Genomic DNA, 11,836 nt, shown 5'->3' on the forward strand with positions numbered 1-11,836 from the left:
TGGCAGACTGTGAGAATTCCACATAACAATAACAGGTGCAGGATCTAATCCCAGGGCTTTGAATCTCTGAGGTGTCAAAGCTGGCGACTGTAACACCATTTAAACATCATCCATCCACGTAACAGGCATGTCTTTGGGATGCAACATTAAACATGGGAGTATCTCAGTTTTTATTCACACATTTAATGGAAGAAAATGCAAACTGTACAGGGCACAGATTTGAACCCCGTCTACTGAACCTTAATGGTGCCAGCACATCCACTGTGCGATGATTCACTTCAGAATTACAACCACAAATTAAGGAAACAGCAGACAGATCCAGACTTAAATATTAATAAAACCAATAAAACAAACAAATTAAAAAAAAGGCCAAAATTGATAAAGGACATTGTTAAACATGTTACACTGAAATGATCACTGTACATGAACAAATTGGCAGTGGAGGGGACGCTGGCGCATGTATGTTGCTGCCGCTCTTCCCTGTTATCAACAATTTTCGTTAAAATTTGCATTAAACTTAAACTTTTTACAATTGTTCACTTTTTTTTAATGTATGAATAGTTCATGCAATTGACTTGAATTGTATTGATTTGAATTTACTTTTATGGACTTTGCCTTGACTGGGTTTGCAGCCTCGGGGACAACCAAATCTTTCTGTGGCACACGGACGAGCCCTATGGATATTTCTTTGCACCGTGACGATCTATGAGCTGGGGATGGTCTAAGCACCTTGAGCATGGGAAAGGCGCTGTATAAATAAAATGTATTATTATTATTACAAGAAAAATAAAAAATAACTTAAGAGGAAAAAACACACAACGGCAAATGATCACAAAAACCTCTCAAAAGGTCTAAGGAGAAATTGAAAAAAATGCTACTAATGCCAAAATAAATAGCAAGCAATTTTTTGAGTATTACTCCAGTAAAAAGATGATAAAAGAGAATTTAAGAAACCATATGGTGTATCCAGCAAGGGCTGCGTGTTCTCTGGAATTGTGTTTATTTTATTGATGTAGAATGGACTTCAGCCATACATATTGTATCCCTTTAGTAACCACAAAATAATCAGACGAGAGCAATAGGGTACAAAAAGAGATAAATACATTTAACTTGCTTCAAAATGTAGCTTCCACCTGCAAAATATGATGCATAGTTATTTAAAAATACATAAACAGACCGCAGAGAAGCCAACAGAACGTACAGTCGTCATTTAGTTTCTTCAATGGGGAATGCGGACAGCTACAGTACAGGCCAAAAGTTTGGACACACCTCCTCATTCAATGTGTTTTCTTTATTTTCATGACCATTTACATTGGTAGATTCTCACTGAAGGCATCAAAACTATGAATGAACACATGTGGAGTTATGTACTTAACAAAAAAAGGTGAAATAACTGAAACCATGTTTTATATTCTAGTTTCTTCAAAATAGCCACCCTTTGCTCTGATGACTGCTTTGCACACTCTTGGCATTCTCTCGATGAGCTTCAACAGGTAGTCACCTGAAATGGTTTTCACTTCACAGGTGTGCCTTATCAGGGTTATTTAGTGGAATTTCTTGCTTTATCAATGGGGTTGGGACCAGCAGTTGTGTTGTGCAGAAGTCAGGTTAGTTGAACGATCATTTATTTTTCAACAGGACAATGACTCCAAACACACCTCCAGGCTGTGTAAGGGCTATTTGACCAAGAAGGAGAGTGATGGAGTGCTGTAAATGGTCATGAAAATAAAGAAAACACATTAAATGAGGAGGTGTGTCCAAACTTTTGGCCTGTACTGTATATGAGCTCATTCCGGCTGGGAGTTCAGCGGCACGGAGACAACTTCTGGCTTTGTGATGGATCCTTACCATTATAAACACTCACATACGTATTTACATATTCATAAAATTTGCTATGAACTTTGCCAGGTATACACAACCACCATCTGGGCTGTCTATGCTGTTTTCTGGAATGTTCCCAAATAACACCTTCCCTGTTCTAGTCCACTCATGGCTTCAGCAGACAATGACCCTTGGTCATTCCGGCCATCTACTGATTTAGCAAACATTACCATTTTAAAATAACCTGCCTGGGTGGTTGTTTCACATGTTACAGTCCATCTTTCTGGCCAGTTTCACCCGTCAGCTTATTAATGCCTTTGAAATAAACTTCACAGATTACAGTGACACACTTCAAACCAATTACTACATAGGGACACAAAAGGAGAAATTACTGAAAATGAAAAAGAAATAGCAAATAAACTGAACAAATATTGCACAAAAGTATTTATAAATGAAGAAACCAATGGGATGCCCCTTGGAGAAGTAAAAAAAAAAACGTCAATTCATAGAGGAGTCAGCTGTGCTTCAATCTCTTGATACGTAACCTACAAAGCTGGACCTCGAGTTGGTGAACTGGCAGAAGACAGAGCACAGAAAACGTTTCACATGTGGCGAGGTCATCAGTGGAGTCCCTCGGGGTCTGTCCATGGACCTTTAATTTTCTGAGTTATAATAATGACACCAATTCCTGCATAGTTAGTAATCTTGTAAAATTTGCAGAAGATACTAAAATTGGACGAATGGTAGACACTGAAGCCTGAGGACACAGCAAAAACAAGTCAAAAAGTCCTGGACATGCTTTAGAACTGTGCAAACACTTGAAAATGTAGTTCAATGTAGAAATGTGCATAGAGCTACAAGAGGGCAAGAGGAATGTCAATCATAAACACAAGATGAGAGACATACTAAAGGAAGCAACCTCCGAAAAGAATTTGAGTATATGTTGACCAACATTTTCATCAACTTATCAATGTACTGAAGCTACTAAAAAAGCAAATAAAATGTTAGGTTATATCATAAAAACATCAGGGGATGTTATGTTCAGATTACATAATGCACTAATGAGTTTCATTTGGAGTATTGTCTGCCTTTCTGGTCACCATACTAAAGATAAAGACGTAGCAGCACATGAAGCTGCGCAGAAGAGAACAACCAAGTGCATTCCAGGACTTAAGGACATGTGCTACTCTGACAGACTTGGAGAATTAAACCTGTTCAGTTTTAGGCAGAGACTGTGTGGGGGTCTAATCCAGGGATTTAAAACTCTCAAAGGAATTGATAAAGTAGATCCAGCAGAATTCTTTCATCTTAACAGTGAACAAACTTGAGGACAACATTGGAAATGAACGAGATGTGTATTTAGAATGGAAGAACTTCTTTACGCAAAGATTTGTGGAATAAAACTGCCAAGACATGAAGTTCAAGCAGAAACCTTAACAATGTTTAAGAAGAATTTGGAAGAGATATTATTAGAGTTTAGCTATCAGCTAACCAAACAAACTTGATGGACCGAATGGTGTTCTCTTGTTTGTAAAATTTCTTATTTTCTTATGACTACTTGCATAAACTTTTCAATACATTGACTTACCTCAAAATATATAGAATTAAACATGAAATGGGAAACTATTGGTGCTCTTTATAACTCCAGTATATATAATTCCAAAATTTCAAATTTAACAATTTTGTGAGATGTGTCATCAGTTCAGTGTAACTGGATATGAATTATATCAGGATGTTAACAGTATATTTTAATTTCATGGAATATGACGTATCTGTTTTATGACAATTTAGAACGTCATCCCAAACGACATGATGCGGACATCTGGATGCTACTGGATTTTAGTGTTGAAGTCATTATAACTTCAATAGACATTTGTACATGGACTGTAAACAATTTGTTTAACTCCAATAAATTGTTCAATTTTATTTGTGGAGGCAGATGGGCTTCAGTTATAAAGGAATGGCAAGCCATTGTTGCCCAAATTTAATTTTTTACATTTGTAGATGTGCAACTATATTAACAAATTTTATTTAAGCAGTTTGCTCTTTATTTAAATTTGCTGTTGAATATACTAAACTTCAGACATTAATATTAAGATGGCTTGAATATTACTTCATAATTACCCCACTTAGAAGGTGGCTTTTATAAAGAAATTAATAAAAATTATATTCTTTCATGATGCAGTTTTGTATACAGGTAGTGTAGTAACTTAAAACGTGATCTTTACTTTTAAAAATGGCTTTATTTTTAGAATACATTGTCACATTGCCTTAAACATATGTTCAACATTTCAACAAACTACTTAGGAGAGTAATTCATCTTAAAATATTACTGTTTCAAGCAAATATTGTGTTTCCATCTAACATACCTCTCCTGAAGATGCATTCAGTGACCAGTCTACATTTAATCTGTCAAAAAATATAGGAATGTAAAAAGTCTCTTATTCTAAGATGGGCACTGGGACTCCAAATGTATAAAAGCACAGTGATGTTAAAATTAAACCTGATGGATATTCCAGGTGTATCACAACTTACCCGATCCTTTAGGTTTCTTGACAGGACGCAGCCCATCTTAACTAGAATACTGGCCCTCATCTTAATCACGTTTTTAACCAGAAACTAAAAGCTTTTAACAGTGTAGAATAAAATTTCTTAATACAAATCTTCCATCACCTCTAATCTCCGTGAAAGAAAAAAAACAACTAAATTCCCCGTTTCACTTAAGACTATTTTTTTCACCTCAACGTTGTCGGCATCTTAGAAATTAAATACGTGAGGAATAAAGAGGTTCCTGCACTTAAAAAGGGGGTAAACATTTACAAACGGCCCAAAAGACTCTGAAACGTCTGCCCCGGCGACGCCCTCCGAAAAATAACTGTGAATGAAGGCGCGAGGTTCACCGTTAAGAACTGAGCTAAACAATCAGAAAGCCGCCATCGTACATAAACATGAAAGAGCAGCCCGCGCAATTCGTCAAATCAACAAAAACAAAAAACCACCTGAAGGGATTTTATTTTCTTTGCAGCCATTTGCAGTGCATTTTATTAGCCGTAAATCAGTTACCGCCTAAACCCGTATCTTTTTTGTTAACCAGCAAGCAACACGGGTGAACATGACAGGATGGGCGTGGTCGATAACAGGTGGGGGCGTGGACACGAGGGTTAACCCAGTAATAAGATCAGAAAGCCCAATTCTGAATAAATGCTGCAGTTACCCTACTCCGTATTTGTGCATGACCCCGCCCACCTGCATTTGATTTGTTTATCACCACCCCTTCCCGGCAAAACACTCTTCGAATTCCTAATGAGACACAGGACACTCGCTAGCGTAATGAAAGACTGGACCTCAGACCCCCAAGCCAACGCGGAAGTATACTTAGGAAACGGATAGGCGAACAGACGCACATCCACAGGAGTGAGATGACACCTTCGGACAAAAAAAAAAAATAGACTTTCCGGCTTTTAATCGTACTGATTTAAATGCAACGGTTGGAAGAGTTCCTTTTGCTTTTACTGTTCTCATATCCAGAAAACAAAAAAAAACAAACATGAATGACAGATCCGTGCCTCTATCAATTATATTGTTATTTACATAGCACCATTCGTCCCCTATACAACTGCAATTTCTCTGTAATGAACTGAATGATTCAGCACAAGCCCAGTTTATCTGTACTACCAAGGGTGTAAAAGAATTAGAATAGCCGACTGATTTTAAGACACCTAGCAAGCTTTTAGGAATAAATCAAATTAAAAGCGTTTCCGCTAGCTAGGAGAGATTAAATAATGCGCAGTGCTGACGCAAAAAGTTTAGCAGTGTGGGACTAAGCATGCTTTCTACAGTATGCGGTTTAAATAAGAAAAGATACAGAGATTAAATTCTTTGAATAATCTATCCATCCATTTTCCGAATCTGCGTTATAAATTCAAAGAAGACAAATAAAGGAGAAACACATTTGCAATTGGCATAATCACGGTTGTCAGTTAACCCAACCCAAGCATCTTTAGAATTTGGAAATAAATCCACAAAGAGACTAGCAACAATGTGCAGACACCATAGAAAGTGAGTGAGACCACTGGGCCTGGAATCAGAGTGGAATCCCTAGAGGTGTGACGCAGCGGCGCTAAGCACTGTGCCACCATTTCACCTTCTCCATAATTCAGGTAATAAGGATACAACTCGATCATTTCACTATTTTGTACAAATGTAGTGCTGCACTACCGTAATTTATTGTCAGGCATATGTATATAATACTTAAAACTAAGGAAGACCTTGAAAATATTGACTGGCATTTCAATTCTAGTATTTATGGAGCACAAGTCAAATGGGGTTCTTACTTGAATTAAATCAAAAAATTGATGTTTGCTAACTTCTTACTGCTGAACTCTTGCAAAACTGAGATTAAAAAAAGCTCCACTTTCAATCACCTGCAAAAAAACCTTCACAGTCCTCTTGGCCACCTGACCTTATCATTGGACTCATCTTGAATGGCTTAAAAACTAATTCTATATACAAGGGCTATATCTCTCTATTAATTATATATCTATCTTATATAAGTGTGTATTTTTTTCTTGTATGTTGTTTATTTATTATTATTCTTATCTAATTATAATTTGATTTTCATTGTTTGCAACTATTTCTTTGACAGCTTGTAAATCACTTAGAAAGATATTCTGTGTATAGAAATGTGCTATAGATAAGTTGTTTTGGCCTTTCAACACCTTCTGCATGCTCTGCCGCAGCTTCATCTACTCTTAGATGGATTGCTGTAATTCAATTTTCAATAGCCATCCTATATAAAACTATCAACTTTATAGTGGAAATGCTGGTGAACACACAACACTGAACACATCACTCCTCAACTGCCCAGGCAACACCCATTTCCTGCCTGATATGAAATCAGCTTCAGAACTGGACCCCTGACTTACGCAACAATGAATTTCAACATCCCATGTTTATCCATTATCAGTATTTACTCCACATCATCCTACCAGATAACATCTTCAAACTTTACAACTCTGACTGAATGCTCATTTAGCTATTTGGCTCAAGCTCTCTGACACTCTTACCCATCACTTCCCGCTCCTTGATTGTTTCTCTGTGATTTATCATTTATTTAAACTATATTGGTTTATACTATATTATGTCCTTCTGTTCACAAACCTAAATTTACGCTAGTAAAGTAAATGAGCTCATCACCTGTATTATCTTTTTGCTTTTAATTTCCTGGGTTCTTTTCAGGTGGCTTTTGTGCTATATAAAATGAAAACAGATTGAGACTAGGAAAACTAAAAGCCAGTCTACAGGGTAAGTATGTTGGGTTGGAAGGTGGCACAGTGATTCTTACTGATGTGTCAAACCTCCAATTACTTTTGGTCACTTCCTTCTTCAGTCCCAGAATGTGCATGTTGGCACGGTATATGAAAGAGTGCATATGTGTGTGGACTTAGATGGCTGTGGCATTTCAGGTCCATTCAGGATGGGCAGTCACCCCATAATGGATAAAGCAGGTTCACAAAATGGACGGATGGAAAGATAAAAAATATTTTATACAGCACCTTTAATGAAGGTTACTTACACAGATTTAACCTGACTACATAAGAAGGAATGAAAATATACCCGTTGTGTTCTCCGAATTGACACGCAACAGCACACTGCCCTTACATACTGTACATCCACATGCACTTATGACTTTTTAGTCACCGTGGCTTAAAGGAGTTCACATAAATAAATGTGAATGGCCATGGCCATATAGAAAAGCAGCAGACAATATCCAGAGAGCAGCTGCCAGACTTATGCCAGGCTGAATCCATCACTGTGTATTTCATCTAACACTTTCCACTGTAAGCACTTTACAAAGCAACCAGCAGTACAGCACAAATGTTCTCAGGAGACACGAGAGGAGCTGAACTATTCAGGCACAGCAGACCTGGTTAATCATACTCAAAGTATTAAAATAATTGAGTATTGAACGTCTTTGCATTAATAAAAAAAAAAATCATCTGGCACTGCTTTCCGCTTTACCCATTTGTCTGAAGATTGCACAGATTTTAAATGCGTTCTCTTAAAACAGCTTTAGGTATACAAATATCTGGTTAAGGGTAGAGTTTCATGGGATCATTACCACACCTTTTAACGCAAAAATCACACCATGCAAATTAGAAGCTGTTAGCCCCAGCTTGACTCCATTAGCCGTCAGCATGGGACACCAAAAAGCTGCTAAATGGCCTTTTCTCTGCAAAGCATGGTCTAATGTTCTTCTTCTTCCAAAATGAAAATGTGTTATTGGCATAACAATGATGTGCATGTTGCTAAAGAATTGTTTAGCAATAATAATAACAAATTGACATAACAATACCTGCATCACCTGCACATTTTTACAGCAAATCTAGAGAATGGGAGTGAGCTTGGAGTCCCATGAAAACTTTGTTTATACTCATTACCTGATGATTTTGTAATACTCCTCTCTGATGTTTAAGGTATTTAATATAATAATTCTTTGCATTTATATAGCGCTTTTCTCACTACTCAAAGCTCTTAGTAATTGCAGGTTAAGGGCCCAACAGGTGATTATTGGCATTTACAGGATTCAAACCGGCAACCTTCCGATTGCCAATGCAGATCTCTAGCCTCAGAGCCACCACTCCGCATATATACAGTTAAATACATGGCTGAAGAAACAGCTTTTTTCACCATATAAACTAGAAATACATAGATGGTCTCTGTTTCACCCACAGAATCACCCCAAACATCAAAATACTTTTAATCAACCCAGCTTTATTTGGACAGCACCATTCTCTCACCATTGGAGCACATGCAGGTTAAGTGATTTGCTTAGGGTCCACAGCTGGATTGACTGGTAACCATTAGAACAGTCGAGTTTCTTATCCACTTTGCAGCAGTGCTTGCCAAGGCAGAGCTCAAAAGACATGGGTGTCTTATGAAACTTAACCACATAATGTTCTTTTTACCTGCAGTGGGCTGGCGCCCTGCCCGGGGTTTGTTTCCTGCCTTACACCCTGTGTTGGCTGGGATTGGCTCCAGCAGACCCCGTGACCCTGTAGTTAGGATATAGCGGGTTGGATAATGGATGGCTGTTCTTTTACTTTGCCTAAAGGGTGCTTTAAAAAAAACTCTTTTTAAGTTGTGATCATTTTATCATTCCTTTATCCCTTCTCAGAAAGCAACATTCCGGGGCCTTTGGAGACAAGAAAGCAAAACAAAATAAAATAAAACTGTTTGTGGTGTGCCACATATACAGTCTCACACGCAGGACACCATCACAAGGTACCATCACCTACAAAAATGAATGGAGTCGAAACCAAGGAAATAAATGACCCACCAACATCATTGAGATGTTAGTCACCCTCAGCACTTCATTTTGTGATCCAAAATAATCCAGACTTTAGAAGCATGATGAAAACGAAAACCAAAGCAATAAACAGTATAATCATGCTATGCAGAATATGACATTACTCAAAGCAATACCAAATGAAATGCAAGAATTTCCAAAAATGTGCACCCTCGCCACAAATAAGCTATTGGCAGAAGCATAAAACAGGCGCCTGCCCATAAAATGCCCAGCACTGATGGATTCTCACGGGAACTGAACACCTGCGGACATAAGAATAGGAAATTGGACTTGAGGCGATTATGGTCGTTTATGGTCTTTTCCACACCTACATGGAGTGCTTCAAAAGAGACAAAAACAGTCTGCTTCTCGATTCCATTCCTGTCTAGATTGCCGCAATTTATTTGTGAAGCCCGCATTAGCCAAATTACAGAATAATAAAAGTAATGACTTTACGACACGGTATTCCCAAAACATCACTGACTGCAATTGAAGTGTAAAATATGTAATTGTGAAAGGCGCTATACAGTAAATAATGCGCAAAACCTAAATGAGCAACTGCATCAATAGCTGTAAATGAACACTGCATGCTTTGATTTTTCCATTATATAAAAAACCTGCTGCAATTTACTAGTTATTGGACAGCAACTGGCAATGCAGAATTTATACTCAATGTTCAGATGTATAGGTAATACAAAAGCCAGAACAACCGCAAAAAATGATCACAGCTATGTGGGCGCAGCCTTGAGAGACGATATGGGCAGAAGCAATGCACGACACTTCTATCGGTCTCAGATGGCTGGTGTCCGCACGCTGATGCAAGCGCCAGCTGAACGGGTGGATGGGTGCCGTAGAGAGGAGTACAGGATTGAGACAGGTAGGGCTGCACGGCGGTCGGTACAGCACCTTCGGGCGCACCCCTTTCCCCCGGGGAGTGAGAGAGCAGCCTTCGAGATGAGCCTTTTGTTTAAACTGCCATGCCGCGAAACGCTCGAGGGTGGGGAGTGAGAGGAGGCACAATCGCTACAAGCAATGCCTCTCCATTGTACCTAAAAAGTACAGTCAAGGCAAACACTGAGCCAGTAACGTGGTGGCATCCGCACTCGGATGAGAGGGCATTAGCACACAGTATTAAGGAAATCCCTATTGTTCTCTTGTGCTTTCTGGATGTATTTTTCGCAAAGCAACTGCTGCTCAGCGGTACAGCGAGTTTTCTCATTACTACTGTAATCGCAGCCCCCACCTCCCCCCTCTTCCCTCACGACTTCCTCCTCCTCCACTGCAGGTGAACTCACCTCGGTAGGTACTGCTTAGACTGGGCACGGGCTTCATCGCCACGGCGAACGTAAAATGCAGGACCCAAAATAAGGACCTGGGCAGATAAAACAGTGTCATTGTGCTTATGTAGCTCCGATCCAAGGAGAAAGAGAAATTGGGAAAGCCAGCGGCTCTGCCACCAGAGCTAGCTGAACGGCCGTATTCTAATCATCGACCACGAAGGCGTCCTCTTGATCCCAGCGTTCCAGATTAAACAAAAGTTGCTGTTTCCTTCCCTTTCGCAAGTACAATAGCGCGATGTATTTTTTTCCTCTTAAACTCGAGTCAGGACCGCGAGCAACACACACAGGCGACTCTCGGTCCGGTATATATCTGGAAACACCTTGCACGATTCGGTAGTCGCATGATTCGTCGCTTAGTACGCTCCCTGTTGTGGACTGCTGCGCTATACTACTGAGGCGTTCACATGCAAAGCAGTTAGCTAATCCCCGCCCCTACAATCACTGCCCGCCTACACAAAAACCCGCCTATATTTGCTAGACGAGCAGGTAAAATCAAAAAAATCCATCTAGTTTCTGAATCGACCTAATCCTAGTTTATCTTCACTAGAAACCAAAATAAAAAGCCCTTTTTTAAAGATAATATCTTGCCTGATATACGGATTCAATCGCTCGTCTTTCATCCCGCTTGCACACTTGCACATCCTCTTGCTGTCAGTTAATACACATAGCGGGAGTGGCGTAGACGCTTGTCAAAGGAGAAAACACGACGTGTTTGCATAAAAGATTGTATACATTTATATAACGCCTTACAAACGGAAATGTTTTCGGGGATTGTACATTATCAGTTTAGTTTGGATTAAGCATCCAGGTATGAGTCGGAGGTCTATTAAAAAGATCTGCGGTTGCACTACTTACTATAGAAATATACTGCGTTTATTTTACTTAATGCAACTCTTGCGACTGCAGTACCTTTTTTATTTCCGTTTATTTTACTTTATGGAAGCTTCCTTTCGATAAGAGTTTTCATCTACTTCGAGTCTCTAAATTGGATTAAGTGATTTGGAAGATGTCCGTATAATTTTGTTTTACACGTGTATAGCACCTTTACCCATAGATGCAGTGGTTCTTCAGGCAGTAATGCAAAAATACAATCATACAAAACATTCTGTAGAGTACAGGCGGGAGGTTACGCGTCTTTCATCCAAAAGTAATTTAAAAAAGGTATTTATATTACAAGTATTTATGTCGCTTCGCAAATGGTGGCTGCCACTGGACATAGAGAAATCTTAAACGCCCATTAAACAAATGAACTGCAAATTGTCCGTTCGGCAGGCCATTTTCAAAGCGCTTAATGTCGTAGAGTGCGGATGGAGAGGGGCGTGTCCTA

At 39.1% G+C, this 11,836-nt stretch overlaps 1 protein-coding gene across 1 annotated transcript in view; it reads right to left on the minus strand.

The window, feature by feature from the left end:
* sema4f (sema domain, immunoglobulin domain (Ig), transmembrane domain (TM) and short cytoplasmic domain, (semaphorin) 4F) overlaps window positions 1-10,906 on the minus strand; it is a 128,686-nt gene extending 117,780 nt beyond the window's left edge. Inside the window, exon 1 of the mRNA XM_039751897.1 lies at window positions 10,465-10,906. Coding sequence (XP_039607831.1) covers window positions 10,465-10,564 — 100 coding nt within the window. The 5' untranslated portion in view covers window positions 10,565-10,906. The remainder of the gene's footprint in view (window positions 1-10,464) is intronic.
* Between the last annotated feature and the right edge of the window lie 930 nt (window positions 10,907-11,836).

Source organism: Polypterus senegalus, chromosome 4 (genome assembly GCF_016835505.1).
Source record: "Polypterus senegalus isolate Bchr_013 chromosome 4, ASM1683550v1, whole genome shotgun sequence".
NCBI lineage: Eukaryota > Metazoa > Chordata > Cladistia > Polypteriformes > Polypteridae > Polypterus > Polypterus senegalus.